The 14,060-nt window shown below is 40.0% G+C and overlaps 3 protein-coding genes across 4 annotated transcripts; 2 read left to right on the top strand and 1 right to left on the bottom strand.

Moving 5' to 3' along the window:
* Positions 1 to 515: 515 nt before the first annotated feature.
* LOC101166298 (bile acid-CoA:amino acid N-acyltransferase) lies at positions 516 to 6,160 on the top strand. The gene is made up of 11 exons (XM_004069259.4): positions 516 to 911; positions 1,267 to 1,476; positions 1,599 to 1,698; positions 2,921 to 3,111; positions 3,190 to 3,365; positions 3,456 to 3,572; positions 3,671 to 3,756; positions 4,006 to 4,099; positions 5,276 to 5,356; positions 5,474 to 5,609; positions 5,725 to 6,160. Exons 1-11 carry the CDS (start codon positions 803 to 805, stop codon positions 5,823 to 5,825), a joined length of 1,401 nt encoding a protein of 466 aa, XP_004069307.2. The 5' UTR covers positions 516 to 802; the 3' UTR covers positions 5,826 to 6,160.
* On the bottom strand, positions 6,091 to 7,102 carry LOC101155023 (protein S100-B). The gene is made up of 3 exons (XM_004069135.3): positions 7,021 to 7,102; positions 6,719 to 6,862; positions 6,091 to 6,450 (listed from the first exon to the last, which is right to left on the bottom strand). Exons 1-3 carry the CDS (start codon positions 7,024 to 7,026, stop codon positions 6,298 to 6,300), a joined length of 303 nt encoding a protein of 100 aa, XP_004069183.2. The 5' UTR covers positions 7,027 to 7,102; the 3' UTR covers positions 6,091 to 6,297.
* A 1,897-nt stretch (positions 7,103 to 8,999) lies between these two features.
* inpp1 (inositol polyphosphate-1-phosphatase) lies at positions 9,000 to 13,676 on the top strand. Of its 2 annotated transcripts, XM_011475503.3 has the most exons (7): positions 9,000 to 9,175; positions 9,263 to 9,318; positions 9,793 to 9,998; positions 10,084 to 10,144; positions 10,251 to 10,451; positions 11,311 to 11,485; positions 12,238 to 13,676. In XM_011475503.3, exons 3-7 carry the CDS (start codon positions 9,795 to 9,797, stop codon positions 12,734 to 12,736), a joined length of 1,140 nt encoding a protein of 379 aa, XP_011473805.1. In that variant the 5' UTR covers positions 9,000 to 9,175; positions 9,263 to 9,318; positions 9,793 to 9,794; the 3' UTR covers positions 12,737 to 13,676. The 2 variants fall into 2 exon arrangements, with proteins under 2 accessions (XP_011473805.1, XP_023810981.1); XM_023955213.1 differs by having other exon boundaries at positions 9,000 to 9,318.
* The last annotated feature ends 384 nt before the right edge of the window (positions 13,677 to 14,060 follow it).

Genomic DNA, 14,060 nt, shown 5'->3' with positions numbered 1-14,060 from the left:
TGACACGCTTAACACGAAAACAAAAATAAATTTAAAAAATGTTCTGCTAAGGGTCGCTGAAGCCTATAATAAATCTCAGTGATTAGAATTAAACTAAAAAAAAGAAATCTGAAAGTGACAGATGACTAGTAAGTGACATGAGTGCAATGCAAATCACAGCTGCAAACCTACAACTAAAAGAAAAAGTTAAAGATGAATAATTTCAACAAGTTTTATTACCAGAACACAAATTCATGCAAACAAGCAATCCAGCTCAAACCGCTTCTATATGGAAATATTGTATTTTGCATAAGAGAATAATGTTGAATAATAATGGACTGCTCTGCAGAAATAGCAACTTCAATTTACACACCAAACATTATTTTATTGGTGGTGTTTTTAAACTCACCAACTAATATTTATTTTTCTTTAAAAAAATCTAATTTCAGTTTAGAATAAAAATTCCCACTGAATTCTTGGCAACTGTCCTAATCATCACCTGAAGTTAAACAAATCAATAAAGGTCTAAAAGAAAGGCTTAGAAATCTACTGCATTGGTTTGCAGGAAATCTGTACAGAAGGACCCTTTATGGACCTATCCAGTCTAAACTAGTTTGTGTGCTAACTATTTACCCAAAGAAAGGGTCTAAGGTCAACTCTAAGGTAGGCTATAAATAAGTAGCAGTACGGAGGGACTTGCTTGCAGAGCATGTGGTTTTTGTTTGATCAAATGATTTCTCTTGCATTCTTTTACCAGCATGCAGTGCAGCACACTGCCTTAATCTTGCTCATTTATGTTTAGAGAGGAGTCAAGAACGCCAAAATGTTCAGATCACATGTGAGTGTGACAATCGTTCGGCAGCTGGTAGAAATTAGCACAAAGCACCGGCTCTTTGTGTTTGGGAAACTAATAACTGGGAAGAGGATTGTGGGTAAGCTTGCCTACGTTTTGTTGTTTTGATAGGAGACGCTTTTCAATAGATTTTGCCTGTAACTCCAGATTGAGAGCAGTAATGTGAGAAATGCAGTGGGAGTTCTACAAATGTTAGGGTTCTTGATTTGATTATTTATTTGTTGTCTTTCACACCATTTTAACTCCTGTGTAGCACTTAAGTCAACTGAATTACCTTTTTGAAAAGTATTTATCTAATAACTGGTTGACAAATCTGTGTAAAAGCATGTTTTCTGCCCCTAATTTGTGTTAACTTATGTTGTCCGTCTTTTGATACTTAATCTGACACATGCATATTCATCATATTTATATCAATTAAAGTGTTTCATCTGCAGGTTCAATGAGGTGGGAGAGCAGCATCCGGCCTGCCCCTCTGTTGACAGCCACTCCTGTTCGCACTCTTGTAGACGAACAGACCTGCATCAAGGCCAGCTTTTTGCCTTCAAATCATCATGTCACAGTTTGTGCTCGAATGCGCAGCGATGAAGGAGACCTGTGGCAGTCATTCGCTCATTACAACAGCAATTCCGGAGGCACGTTTGACTGTGAGTGGAAACCACTGATTAACCTGTTGAATTTAGCTGTGGGTGTATAGATTTTGCAGTTTTAAAGGGAAGTTTGGCATTTCAATTCTTGTTTTCATCTCCTCTGTTGGTGCTGTGAACAGTGAACAGCGATCTCTCCGTTGGAGGCTCCTATTCTGGCTGTGAGCCAATGGGACTCTTCTGGAGCATGCAGCCAGCTCCTGGAGAAAGAGACGGTTTGAGGCAGGTGATGAGGACATATTTGTTAAGCTTGCTTCGTTTGTTTGTTGTGCTCAGCCTTCACTTCTGAGTAGCCAAAAGATCCATAGCGATGTGACTTATTTTTAGAAATAGGTTGACTACAAAGTTCAAGCCTATGGTTTTTATTTTAAGATCCTTATTTTCAATAAAAAAAACCTTAGTAAATTCCCTGCTGTTAAAAAAAGTGCACATTAACAATAATTAAACACACATGGCTGATGTGCCATACTTCCTTAAAAACTAACTTTTTAACATGTTGGTAACATTTTACCAACATGGAGAATTCAGGTTTAACAGCTCAATGCAAAGGAGGGGGAAAAAATGAGCTGTGTTTATCTTTTTTATACTTCAGTCTTGGAAGGGTTAAAAATTAATTTCCACCTAATTTCAATTTCAACGTTTTCCATCCGTCCATCTGTTTTCTTAACCCACTGTATCCCTTCCTGGGCTGCTGGAGCCCGTCCAAGCTACTGTTGGGCAAAGGCGGGGTACACCCCGAACAGGTCGCCAGTCTGTTGCAGGAGCAAACTTCAACATTTTGAAATAGGTAAAATGTTTTACAGGAATAGATTCAACCAGTCTTTACAAGAACTAATGTTTCTGTTGTCTTAGATCACTGTTTTGAGGAAATTCCATGTCAGATTCTACAAGCTTCAGTTGACATATGGCATCTTTAAGTTCATGTTAGAGCCTGTTGGATAAAGAGAGAATTTTTTACTTGTTTAAATTGTTTTTGTAGAGAGTCATCTCAACAAAGCTGACAGTTGGAAGCAATAATATATAAATAGATGAGATCAAAGTGGCTTTTTTCTTTTTACCCACAATGCTGATTTCTACCACAGTAGTGGAGACTTGAGGATTTGGGCTGATTTCACAACCATAATAGCTTGGTCCATTGCAAGCATCAAAACTGTGGAATCCAACATAAACCTCATCTGTTAAACAACTTATGCTCCAACTTACGCTCCATTCAGTTGAACAATGAGCACAAAAGCAAATTGGTGTCGGTTCCATCTGAGACTGTGTTTGCAAAATCCTGTAGCCCTGATGAGACCCACTGTTGAAAGTATGTGAAAGCTTTAAGATAGACGAGGTGGATTTTGATCAAATGACCAAAGGTAGGTCATCAACTAGAGCATTGAAATCTTAACAGTACAGCTTTCTCTTTATCTGTTACTTAATGACTATGTCTTCTCTGCTGTAGATTGAGAAAGAAATGTGTGGAAAGTCCTTACACAGTGCACATTTCCTTACTGGAGGGCCACGTGTCACCAAATCAAGAGCCGGTGAAGGAGCTGGCAGCTGTGACGGCTGAGCGCTGGTACATGGCCCCAGGGGTGAAGAGACAAGAAATTCGTCAAAATGGACTTGTAGGAACATTATTCATCCCTCCTGGTGGGTCGGCTCTTTTTTCTTTATTCTTTTTGCTCTTTAGATGCTCTAACAGTCCTTATCACTTTTGTTCTCTTTTAGGGCCAGGCCCGTTTCCTGCCATGTTGGATATGTGGGGAATGGGTGGAGGTCTTCCGGAGTATCGCTCCTCCCTGTTTGCATCCAGAGGTTATGCTAGTTTTTGCCTCGCTTATGTTGGTCACAAAGACTTACCAGGTCCACCAAACACTATTAATGTCGGAGATTCCTATTTCCAGGTGAGCGTGAGCTTTTTTTTAAAAAAAAAGAAAAATTTAGTTTTTAAAAAAGATTTTCTATTTCCTGAAACATCCTCTCTGTTTGGACAGGCAGCCTTCCAGTTTCTTCAGGACCATTCTCACATTGCTGCAGACAAAGTCGGAATCGTTGGTCTTTCCTATGGATGTTATTTGACGTTTCACACTGCTACGTTAGCTGGAGTTAAAGTAGGTCACAGAAAGGAACATGTTGAACATCAAATATACCTGTATCATTTTAATTTAATTAAAGCGGTTAAGTAGACTGATGTTGTCATCCTGTCCAGCCAGCCTGTTTGATAGGTATCAACGGTCCAGTGGGAAGTTCACGAGAGCTCCTTAGAGTCAATGTGATGACCAAAGAATGTGATAAGTGAGTGTTTTGTAACAAAACATCCCATTTACAAGATATTATGATGATACAATATCTATTTTAGAAAAGGAAACCAAAATTCAGAAGAGAAAATAGTCTACAAATGAAACAAGAGTGTAAATAGCTAAAAGAAACAACGTTTTATGTTTTACCACTTTGGCCAAACAGAACGCCACAAAAATAAGATTTGGAACTGTGGTTGGCAGTTATAATTAATACATCAGCTGATGTCCTTTTTCTCCTCTTTAGGGACCAAACATTTTGGAACTATGATGATCAAGGCTATGTCATATTTAAGCAGACTTCCCTTCCCTCTAATCTTTATCCTGAAAGCATTGTGAAGGTATGGTGGCAGACGCTATTTATCATCTGATGTCAACATTAGAGTCTGATCCAAACCCATTGATATTGGGTTATTGTTTTCCTTTGATCACTATAAAAAAACAAAAACCTATTGCTACATTGAAAACCTCTGCAGACTCCTCTGTTTTTTTTAATTTATTGGCCTTTCATCGTTGAGGGGGAAAAATATATACCAGTATATATACATTTATATATATATGTTCATTTTGAATCCAACAGAAAATGTATCCCTTACAAAAAGAAATCTCCTGCTGATGGTTTGGAGATAGTTTCCATAGTAACGCTGTGCAGAATGTCAATATGAGCTGTGCCAAAGCATGAGAGGGAAGCTGTTGTGCTTAACAGCATTCACAGAGTCTATTGTGTTTTTACAAAACTAAGATTATCTTTATATTGATCGTTATTTTTTGTCATTTTACCTACCTTTTGGCTCGGAATGAGAAGTAGTGCTTAAAAGTTTAACTTTGGTTCTGTTAAGCTACCAGTCTATCATTCAATGCTCTAATGTGATGCTCTAATGATCTTTTTTTGCTTTTAATTTGTTTAGGTTCCTTAAATTCTGCCCCCCGCTTATGAAAAACTGTAATGCATAAAAACTGTAGAAGGTTTTGTTTGGCTGCTGTCAATTCTTTTGGTTGTTTGAGTTGAGTACAGACAGACGCAGCTCATAAACAAACAACAGTCCAACTAAAATCATCCAGTCTCACGTTCTGCCTTAAAGTCAACACTACAGACGCTCAACAGCCTCAATGGAAAGCCTTTATTGTAATTATACATACTAGGAGGACATTCAGAAACAGTTCTCTTTAAAGAGGACAAATAATACAGACAAATACATAGATCTTTTGAAAAACAGATAAAAAACATACAAGAATCTGGTAGCTTGTAGTGTAAAATTAGAGTTTAAAACTATGACAGCTTTGGGAAAGAAACAGTTGAGACTCAAATCACAAACATCTAAAGAGATCTTTAAGCATTCTTGTCACTAGCAGATCTAAATGAATCTGTTTTTGCTTGGATCCACGTTAACATACTTTTATTTTTTGTAAACTGCTTTTTTATGTATCCAAAGGCCTTTTCATTCATGACTTTACTTTCTCTGAAACATATTTTGTGTATTTCACAAATTCTGATGAAACCTCTTGTACTTATGCAGCTGGAGGAGATCACGTGTCCACTGATGTACATTGTGGGCGAAGACGATTTGAGTGCGTCAAGCAAAGAGAATGCGGATCTGGTAAAATATCTAACTTAATAATAATAATAATGAATAATTGTGGCTTTAAGCAGACTTGCTAGTGAAGTTTCTCTACCATCATTTAATGCTGTTTACCACTAATGTGTTGTGCATCAGATAGAGGAAACTCTGAGGGCTGCAGGGAAATCTCATCTGTTTACTCGACTGTCGTACCCCGGTGCTGGTCACCTGATTGAGCCCCCGTACTCCCCAATGTCAAGGGCATCCTTCTGGGCGGTCAAACCTGAAAAACGTGAGAGATCCTCCCACATTTTACTTCACTCTGCTCTTCACCCGTCACTGCTTTGACCCAAAACAGAGATCTTAAATTGAGATTGGAAGTACTTTTTTTTTTTTTTCTTGTACAGTGATGACTCTGTGGGGAGGACATCCTGCACCGCACGCCGCTGCCCAGGAAGATGCCTGGAAGAAGATGCTGGAATTTATGGAACTTAATCTGAGACGTTGAATCTCTGAGGTGGAGTCTCAAAACCTGAAACCTTTGGTCCTAAACAAAACAGTAACATGTTAACATCCTATAAGTTTTTGCTCTGGAAGATAAAGAATAGGTGGAACAGGTTTGCTGCAGGAGCCAGATTCCCCTCAAGAGGAGGCCTTTTGGTTTGCACAGAGTTGTATTTTTGATATCCTGCCCTGTGCAGATCGGAAGCTGCAGCTGGATGGTTTTGGGTGTCACATCAAGATCTCTATTCTTTAAATGAATGCATCATTCATCTGTGTTGCATGCACCTAGGCATTTATTTCATTAAACAAACATTCATAACAATAAATAACTTTTTTTTAGTTGCTGTCCAGTTTTAGTCCAAGTCAGTCAGAATGACCATTTAATCTTAAATCATTTCCAATCCGTGAATCTGACTGGAAAATGCAGACATGCTTCATTCACCTCTATACTTATGAGTCATTCCTGTACATATTGTTTAGTTATCGCTGGAGTCTGGGTTGAGGAATTCGTGGCATGCTGAGGTGACCATGGCGATGAGCGTCACGAACTCCTTGAAGTCGATCTCCAGATCTCCGTTCTGGTCGAGATCGGCAAAAAGCTCATCCAGAATCGCATTCTCCTGGATTTTCTTTGACAAGAAATTTGATTCACGTTAAATCATTCGGATTTCCAAAAAAGGCTGCAGAAATGTGAAGACCCTACGTGTTAATATGATGAACATTTAAAGCCGTAACTGAGGGGACATTTTCTGGGGGGTTTTCTTCTGCAAAAGCTAAATTGACAGCATCTGTCTTGCATGTTAAAGCTAAAAGACAGTGATAGAAAGCCCTCCATGCAACTTTGTGAGCTGTTGTTCTATTACACATTAAGAAAGCCTCTATACGTTCATGTCTTACCATCACGAAATGACTCATCTCATTGTTGATAAGTGCTTTAAGCTCTGTCTTCTTCAGCTTGCCTTTCTCACCCGAGTAACGATGGAAAACACGGATAATAGTGGCCATGCCGTTCTCCAGCTCTGACATAGCATCCTTTGAGGCCTGCAACCCACAGTTTACACTCCCTTGAACACATGTTGCCCTCACACAAGAACACTTCTTCTAAAATGAGTTTAGCTCATTAAAACCACATAATAAATGTTCTGCATTGGAAAGAAAAAAGTTTCATAAATCCCCTTTTTGTGTGCAGCATTTCTTACCTCCATGTTCAGCAGCTTCAGTCTTGTCAGCCTCCAAAAGTGCTTCTAAAGTCGTGTCCAGCAGTGTGTTGTTGACCACGCCCAGATCAGTGTGGACCCGGCTGCATCGATCAATCTCACGAAGGCCACTCATCTGCTGGAAAGCATCTAATGCACGTCTAATGGACATCTGCTTTGACCAAAACCATTTGCTCTTAAAATGTAAATATGTCATTTCCCTCTTGTGTGTGTGTGTGTGTGTGTGTGTGTGTGTGTGTATATATGTGTTATACGGTCTGCTAGAAATCCATCAGCCTCTGTTGAAATCCGATTGTGACCAATATTGATCACCAGTTGTATTTTCTAAATGTACAAATGAATTGTTTGATAAGGAAAGCAAATATTTCACGTCTTCATATGTGTTATTATATATATTAGGTAGCAAAAATATTAATATTTTAGTTTAAATCATGTAAAAAAATGCATTAAGACTAAAACATATGCAAATCTTTTGTTCTCTTGTGTGATCTTGATTTTAATCTGCGGAAAGAATTTTTAAAAATGTATTTGAATTTTGCTGCAGTTCCATCTACTGTAGGGGTTTCTCTATCTTTTATCAGGAATGCATGCAGAGGGCAGCTGGGACTTTCGTGTTTTTTATTTCAGTTAAGATCCAAAAATACTTCAGTACTGCTAGCAACAAGGAAAACAGGTTCAAGCATAAACAGAGATCCACTCATTTAATCTATTATTTAATCATTTGATCTAATTACTGCAGCTTTAACAAGAGATTCAGTGATACCAGTTTGAACATAGCAGCTGGATGGCTCAGTTAGCTGCGTGATTGGCGCATGGGAAACCAGGGTTCCTGTACCAACTGAATCCAGCGTGGGTCTTTGGGCAAGACCCTACGCACTAGTGCCTAACTAAGTAGCCACAAGAAGGTCTGAGTCCTGTGCCGGTCCTCTGTCTGGCTGAAATGCACGATTGTATCAGGAACGGCATCCGGCGTAAACCTTTCTGCCAAACCACCTGTGTGAATCAGTGAAAGCTGATTCGCTGTGGCAACCCCTGAGGGGATTTGCCAGAAGGTTTTACAACATATTTGAACATGGTGAACAAATTTGCCTGTCAGAAACTTACATCTAACACTAACCAGACCAAGTCACCACCATACCTGACAGAAATGAGCTACATTTTGATAAACTACGCAAATATAGGCTGATCTTGGGCTAATCTGAACACAGTTTCTCACAAGTTTGTTAACAAAAGTGTTCTCAAAACTTTAACTTAATTTGATTATTTATAGATTTTTTTAAAGAGTGATCTTTGTAGCAGTTATTAGGGTAGGACTCAAACATTTCTGGTTATTTCTCATGAAAACATGGCAGCCCCTTTTGAGGCTAAAGGTTTTACCACAGTTCTTTTTAGATGAACTCGTCTCAGTTTATCAGATGAATAAACAGCCTTTAGTCCACAATACAATTTAAGATATAATTTAATTAAATTTAATTCAGGAATGTGTGGGTTTTTATTCAAACATGTTGAACTTGCATTTGGGTTAGATGCTTTTAGTAAAATATGGAACAAAAAAAAGGGATTGGAAAAAACTGAACACATGCAATTGCCTTTAGAAGTTCCTTCAGCAAAGCTTAACCAAACACACCACAGCTGCAGCTGCAGTGTGGTTGTAGGGGCGCCCCTGGTTTTGCAGCAACATGATCGAGTGGCATGAGCTGGAATATCATTTGCATTCTTAAAACAGCCTTAAAAAAACTGCACATGCCCCAAAGCATTATGGCCTCTTTATTTTTTCATTTTCTTACAAAGCACATTTAGTTGTTTTATATATAAAAGTGTTGGAATAATAAGATGGTTAATAAGCAATATTATAATTTAAACTCATTTATGAAGTAGAAATTGAAGGTTTTGCTTCTCTTAAAAACGGATATGACCTTAATCTGGGGTTGGACTCTCGAGAAAGATGTTAGAAATGATTTCTGATGCAGGAAGCTTGGATTTCCGACGCTCTTGAACACGGCACAGCACTCAGTTTCCTGTTTGCTCCTTCTCGACTCCACCGAGCTCTGCCGCTGCGCCGTTGTCGCCTGGGGCTGGATGAGAGCGCAGAGCCGTGTGAAGTCAGCGTCCGCCCTTCCTGGGATAAGAAACTGACGTAAAGAACCCGCCGCCGACAATTACGGCTCAGATATCCATAATTTACTCAATAATCACTCGTCTTTGACTCCCCGGTGGCGTTTAGTGCCGGTGGGGAAAAAACATCCACCGAGAAGAGGACTAGGACGCTGACTGCGTGAGGTAGGTTTTATTTAAACAAAATCTTATTTGTCGTCCAATTCATATAAACCACTGTATCAAAAAAAATACTACAAGAAGAGGGTTGCAGAAATCTGTTTGACGTCAACAGTTCATAAAAAATGTAAAAATAAATTATTAGTCACACTTAAAGGATGGTATAATTTCATTTGAGCTCTTATGTAATTAATTTAGAAAGCCTCTTTTAATATGGTGTGCTGTACAGCTGTTTTTTAAAAGTTGTATAACACTAAACAACCCACATCTATAAAAAAAACATTTGAGAAGTGTGGTATTTATTTCTGATTCATATGCAAAGTTCCTTCCTTAAACAAATTTTTTTTAAGTCAGAGATGCCCTGCTTTCATTTTGCAGCTATAATTATCTCAAGATGTTCGGTGGTGAGGTCTTTTTTTTTTTTTTTTCTCCTTCTCTCTGACACTCATTTTCCACCAGCCTCTGTTTTCTTTTTTGCAGGCATGGCTGATCTGCTGGGTCTGCTGCTGCGGGTGGCTGAGAAGGCTGCAAATGTGGCTCGGGTCTGCAGGCAGGAAGCTCCTCTCTTTCAGCTCCTCGTGCAGGAGAAGACCGGAGAGGAGAAGAACAAGAAGTTTGTGCAGGACTTTAAGACGCTGGCCGACGTGGTTATCCAGGAGATGATCAGACACGATGTGGGCGCTCAGGTGGGAAAGCTCCAGCGTGCTCCAGCTGAGGTCATGTGGTGTCATGTGTTCTGCTTTTTTCTAATTTCTGGCCTTTATTTTGCAGTTTCCTGAAATAGCAGCTTTCATTAAAGGAGAAGAGTCCAACAAGTTTGAAAACGGGCTTGGTAATTTTTCTGAACACACATGCTCCACATATTCCACACAAAGGTGGCTCAGGCTAAAAAAGGAATTATGATTGACACACAAAAAATAAAATCTTGTTTTTACCAGGAGAAAGTGTGACGGTCACAGTTTGCAGCACAGAGGAGGAGACTGCAACGCTTCTGGCCACCGTGCTGGACGGTGACGACACAGCAGCATCTCTGCTGGCCAAAGCCATCCACCAGGACCCAGACACTATAGAATCAGGCACAGATGGCCCCACTGTACCTCTCAATCCCTCTGAGCTTGGCATTTGGATTGACCCAATAGGTAAAACATTTGTTCAACCCATTTTTGGTAAAGATTCACTCCAATGAAAATTTCGTTTTGGGGTTTCTAACATGTTCTTGTGGCATTTTTCTCAGGATTAACCCTTGTGCTATCCTATGACCCCACCCTTACATTGACGTGTTCTCCCTGCCATGACAAAGGTGGAAAGATTTCATGTAATCATGGACACCAGTGAGGTTCACAAATCATTGAAGAAAAAAGGTTCAGAGCACTGTCTAGTGGGTCTAGATGACCCAACTCTCAACGTTAAAGTGCCTAGGATAGCACAAGGGTTATTGACGTGCATAAAGAAAATTACGCTTAAAAATGCATGTCTGAGTATTTATTTGGTCCCGTTGTGCATTGAGCAGACGAAAAAAATGCAGTTGGAAAGAGTTTGTAGCAGTGATGTAGCCACAAGCTCCCTGCCCTGCTCCATTCCGATGCATTCAGTTGAAGACAAACAGATCCACGAACGTCTTCATTTTCCTCGTCTGAGCTGGTATTTGGCTCAAAAATGTCCGGCTGGATAGCTCCAATATTGCCATTTTTGTTGTACCGCTCATGTTAGGTTAGTGTTGTGAGGGTCTGTGGGCTAGCAGGAGAGTGTGTGAACAAAGGGATGATGGGAAGTCAGGGCGGCCTGACAACTCAGAGGTGAATTTCTGATTAGCTGCTGCCGCTCTGCAGAAACTATGTCCTAAAAAATGACGGGGGTTTTTTGGGCTAAAAACGGCTTTGCCATAATTAAAAGACCACTGAGAACACTTTGAAATAGATCAAAAGATGATTGGAGTAGGACATTAATAACGCAGAATTTGAAAAGAAAAATGTGTTTTTTTTAATCGTCTTTTTTTAGATGCCACAAGTCAATACATTGAGGGCCGAGAGGAGGTGCTGGAGGAAAACCACCTGTCCCCTTCAGGGCTGCACTGTGCTCTGGTTCTGATCGGAGTTTACGTCCGGAGCACAGGCGAGCCTGTGATGGGGGTCATCAACCAGCCATTTCACCACAAAGACCCAGCCGGTGGAGGGTGAGTTATTTAACATGAACTGATGCACAACGATTAGTTTCTTCTCCATGTATTCAAGCTTCCAGCAAGAACGGCCTTAAAGACCCACTCCAAATGAAAAATGTGTTTTTAACATACTCTTGTGGCATTTTATTTTGATGATGGAGGACATATCTAAAGAAAGTTAAACTAAAAATGATATGTATTTCTGTATTTGTTTATGCAAATCATTGGGAATCTGGTGCAGATGGAAAAGAGTTTCTTTGTGACAGAAATTTCAAAGTCCCCTGCTCCGCTCCATTCTGATGCATCCACTTGCAGACAAATAGAACCCTGAACATCTTTATTTTGCCTTGTCTGAGCTGGAATTTGGCTCAAAACTTACTATTTTCGTTGCACTGCTAATGCTAGGTTGTGGGTGTGAGTAAGCCAGCGGGGGGGGGGGGGGGGGGCACCAAACAGAGAGCTCTCAGGTATGGGTGACAGGAAGGGGGGACTGGGTTGCTCTGCGGCAACAGTCCTGCCCACAACTCAGAGGCAAATTCCTAATGAACTACAGCCTGCTCTGCGGAAACCATTTCCTAGATAATGACAATTTTTTGCCTAAAAACACCAAAATTGAAAGTCCACAGGGAAATCTTTGAAAATAGATCAAAAAATGATCGGAGTGGGTCTTTAGAGTCTTCTAACATTTGTAAATCTTTGTCACCTTTTTTAAAAAGAACAAAGGATCTAAAAAAATAAATAAAAGCTTCTTTATCTTCTGCTTTTAGCTGGAGGGGAAAACATTATTGGGGTGTTTGCTTTGGCAACATCCACTTCTGCTCAGAGGCGCCCCCTAAAGGTTCACCTGAGGCTGAGCGGAGGCTGTCTGTGGTCCTGAGCTCCAGTGAGAAGCAGATGGTGAAGGAAGCTCTGACATCGCTGTGCGGCCCCGACAGGCTCATGTATGCATCCGGCGCCGGTTACAAGATCCTGTGTGTGATTCAAGGCCTGGCCGATGCTTACGTCTTGTCAGAGGGAAGCACGTTCAAGTGGGACTCCTGTGCTCCTCACGCACTGCTCCGGGCCATCGGAGGCGGCGTTGTGGACTTGAGTTTGAGTTTGCGTTCTAGCTGTGGAGCACAGGATCAAAAGATGGAACTGACCTACCACCAGCCCAACGCCGACTGCACAGGAGCAGACCTCTGGGCGAATCGTGGCGGTCTGGTGGCCTATCGAGACTTTTCTCAACTCCACAGCCTCATCCAGACTCTGAAGGACAAACTGTAGCGGTCAGAAATACATAAAAATGGCAACAGCGGTAAAATATTTTAGCTATAAATGTCTTACTTTCATCAGATTTTCATGCAAGTGTAGATATTGCAAGATGAATGTGATGTTTGGGCCAAGCAATGTTGCAATAATCCCCAAAAAAAGCCTATTTTTTAATATCATAAACAAATTTATTTAAAGCTCGAGAGCATTTATCACAAAAACACGTTTACTGACTTTTTTAGAAATCACGAAGGAAAACATGTCGCAATCTAGCCGATACCAATTACACCGGTTTATTTTTTTAATTTAAAATCCACCCTTGAAGTTTCCAAATCGTCCTCTTTAGTGAAATCAAACAAAACCTCACAACATTTACTGCACGAACGTTTGAGTTCAGAACTAGCTAGAGGTGATGCTGGGATGGGATGATATTTTAGGGAGCCGGTGTGCTGAGCTGAGCTGAGAAACACTGAAAATATCCCAAAGCATCCACTTCAAAAGGTGCTCTGCACCCTGTTTGTGGAGACACTTTCATACAGGGAGAGATGTGTGTGAATCACAGACTGAAGCAGCTCGTTGTAAGAAGAAGAATGAGCATCCTGTCCTTTTTATTAGCCAAAGAAGTTAAGAGAATTCGACTGAATATCTTTTTCGTGTGGTTTTAGCCACACAGTGTTGCGTCAGATTGAATGACAGGATGTCTGTAGGCAGCAATTTTGGTGCATTTAACAATTATTTAACGGTTTTAAAGAGTTTTAATATTTAACAGAACATAAACCATTGATTGTGCAATCAGGAAACTTTTTAAAAAAAATGGAATTAAGCAGAGCAAGGACACGTTATTTTAAATCTGACAACACAGCAACAAACCCTGTTTTTGTCTTGTTCATTTTTATATACATCTGCATATTCTGTCAAAAACTGAAGATTAAAAGTTTTGTTTTCATTGACCAAACTGGCCCAGAGTTTTTAATCATTTACACTGAACTCCTTCTAACTTGTTGAACATCATTTTGGCTGTAGGTGAACTTCCCCAACAGGAAGTTATGTGATCTGAAGATAATATAAAAATGTTGGTATGTGTGAGGAGGAAATGGTGGGTGGTGTGAGTGTGGAGAATGCAAAGACCAGGCCTGTTTGGAGGCAGATGATTCGCCGTAGCAACTTCCAATGAGAGCAATTGAACATAAAAAAAAAGAAGGGCATAAATAAACCAAAGGCGTATTACATAATTATTTTTAAACCTTTAAATGGAGAGCCAAACCTCAAGTGGATGTCTTGATTTAGTGGTTTGTCAATTATTTACAAAATGTTTAGCATATATTGTTTGGTTTGTTGT

The sequence above is a fragment of the Oryzias latipes genome, chromosome 5, assembly GCF_002234675.1.
Source record: "Oryzias latipes chromosome 5, ASM223467v1".
NCBI classification, from domain to species: domain Eukaryota; kingdom Metazoa; phylum Chordata; class Actinopteri; order Beloniformes; family Adrianichthyidae; genus Oryzias; species Oryzias latipes.
This window is presented reverse-complemented; position numbering and strand designations above follow the sequence as displayed.

Excerpts from the sequence above, each read along its gene's own strand:
- LOC101166298 (XM_004069259.4), top strand. The coding sequence starts at position 803 with ATGTTCAGATCACATGTGAGTGTGACAATCGTTCGGCAGCTGGTAGAA. Across the intron at positions 912-1,266 it reads AACTGGGAAGAGGATTGTGG|GTTCAATGAGGTGGGAGAGC; the intron begins GTAAGCTTGCCT and ends TTTCATCTGCAG. Across the intron at positions 1,477-1,598 it reads TTCCGGAGGCACGTTTGACT|TGAACAGCGATCTCTCCGTT; the intron begins GTGAGTGGAAAC and ends TGCTGTGAACAG.
- LOC101155023 (XM_004069135.3), bottom strand. Across the intron at positions 6,451-6,718 it reads AGATGAGTCATTTCGTGATG|AAAATCCAGGAGAATGCGAT; the intron begins GTAAGACATGAA and ends TTCTTGTCAAAG.
- inpp1 (XM_011475503.3), top strand. The coding sequence starts at position 9,795 with ATGGCTGATCTGCTGGGTCTGCTGCTGCGGGTGGCTGAGAAGGCTGCA. Across the intron at positions 9,999-10,083 it reads GACACGATGTGGGCGCTCAG|TTTCCTGAAATAGCAGCTTT; the intron begins GTGGGAAAGCTC and ends TTTATTTTGCAG. Across the intron at positions 11,486-12,237 it reads AAAGACCCAGCCGGTGGAGG|CTGGAGGGGAAAACATTATT; the intron begins GTGAGTTATTTA and ends TTCTGCTTTTAG.